Source organism: Sinocyclocheilus rhinocerous, unplaced genomic scaffold, assembly GCF_001515625.1.
Source record: "Sinocyclocheilus rhinocerous isolate Xijiao unplaced genomic scaffold, SAMN03320098_v1.1 scaffold5900, whole genome shotgun sequence".
NCBI lineage: Eukaryota > Metazoa > Chordata > Actinopteri > Cypriniformes > Cyprinidae > Sinocyclocheilus > Sinocyclocheilus rhinocerous.
The window spans coordinates 1-1230 of record NW_015654569.1 but is presented as its reverse complement, the minus strand read 5'-3'; the positions used below and the strand labels follow the sequence as shown (position 1 = coordinate 1230).

General features: G+C 48.4%; 1 protein-coding gene across 1 annotated transcript in view; it reads right to left on the bottom strand.

Moving 5' to 3' along the window:
• The window catches only part of LOC107717682 (zona pellucida sperm-binding protein 4-like), a 6796-nt gene extending 5641 nt beyond the window's left edge, over nucleotides 1-1155 (bottom strand). The window contains exons 1-4 of the mRNA XM_016524518.1: nucleotides 672-1155; nucleotides 408-595; nucleotides 237-334; nucleotides 9-166 (exon numbers count right to left, since the gene is read on the bottom strand). Of these exons, the coding sequence (XP_016380004.1) occupies nucleotides 9-166; nucleotides 237-334; nucleotides 408-595; nucleotides 672-1125 (898 nt within the window). The 5' untranslated portion in view covers nucleotides 1126-1155. The remainder of the gene's footprint in view (nucleotides 1-8; nucleotides 167-236; nucleotides 335-407; nucleotides 596-671) is intronic.
• Between the last annotated feature and the right edge of the window lie 75 nt (nucleotides 1156-1230).

Genomic DNA, 1230 nt, shown 5'->3' with positions numbered 1-1230 from the left:
GAACATACCTTCTGCACACCCTTTGGTGACACACTGGCCATTGGCTAGTCTAAGCTCCACCCTGAGGGGTCCAGGGGCAGCTACTGGTGGAGGTGGAGGAACGGTGTTTACCTCCACAACCAGAGCTTCCACAGAAGTGCCAGAGTACCTACACTGGAAGAGAAGCCTGGACAAAAGACGGGGAGCTTATAGCATTTGCCAGAGATGAACGAGTAAGAACAGCATAGATCACCTACTCAAAATGGCTGTCCCTTGTGATGGAACCAAATGGTCCCATCCCCACTTCATACGAGGAAGTCATTCGGTTCTCATACACCACATAACCATTGTCCTCCTGCAAATAGCAACACTGTTGGCATCCAGTCCATCATCAGCAATGCAGAATAAAACCATAAGCAGCTACTCACCATCATTCTTGTACCACATGCGGTCACGGGGAACTGGTATACAGCAAAGGAAGGTGTGGACCCCACAGGACTGCAAGGTGGGTCATTTCCACCCAGTAGATGGACTGAATCCAGACTCAGTCGAGGCAGCGTAACATCTCTAGCCACCACTACCACAAACTGACCATCTCTTATACACTGGACAGTCACTGGAACAAAGGCACAAGACCAGGTTAATGTCGAGGGTCAGTTTAACTGGGAGCATAACCCCAACTCAACACTTACCTGCCTTCCCATAGTAACATTGCTGTCCGTTAAAGCAGCAGTTGATAGCGTCACATTCAGCACCACTGATACCAGGTTGTCCACATTGGATCTGCTCATAATCAGCTACAGCACATTTGTCCAAAGGCTCTGCCTTAGTCACTTGCTTCTGAAACTGCTGAGGAAACTGCTGATTAGTCTGAAATGGCTGCTGAAACTTCGGAGGAAACTGCTGATTAGTCTGTTGAACTGGCTGCTGAAACTTCTGAGGAAACTGCAGATTAGTCTGTTGAGCTGGCTGCTGAAACTTCTGAGGAAACTGCTGATTAGTCAGTTGAGCTGGCTGCTGCAACCGCTGGTCAGTTTGCTGGAGCATCAGAGCTTGAGGGTTCTGGGGCAGATTACTCAACTTTGGAAGCGCATGACAGAACGCACACAGTGCCAATAAATGGCCCAACCACCAACTTCCAGCCATTATCCAACAGCTAATTGCACTATTGTGATGCTGCCCTTTAGTCTTTTTGTACTCTACCGGTTTCAACTAATTAGCTATCGTCCCTCCCTCTTCATTAACACTCAT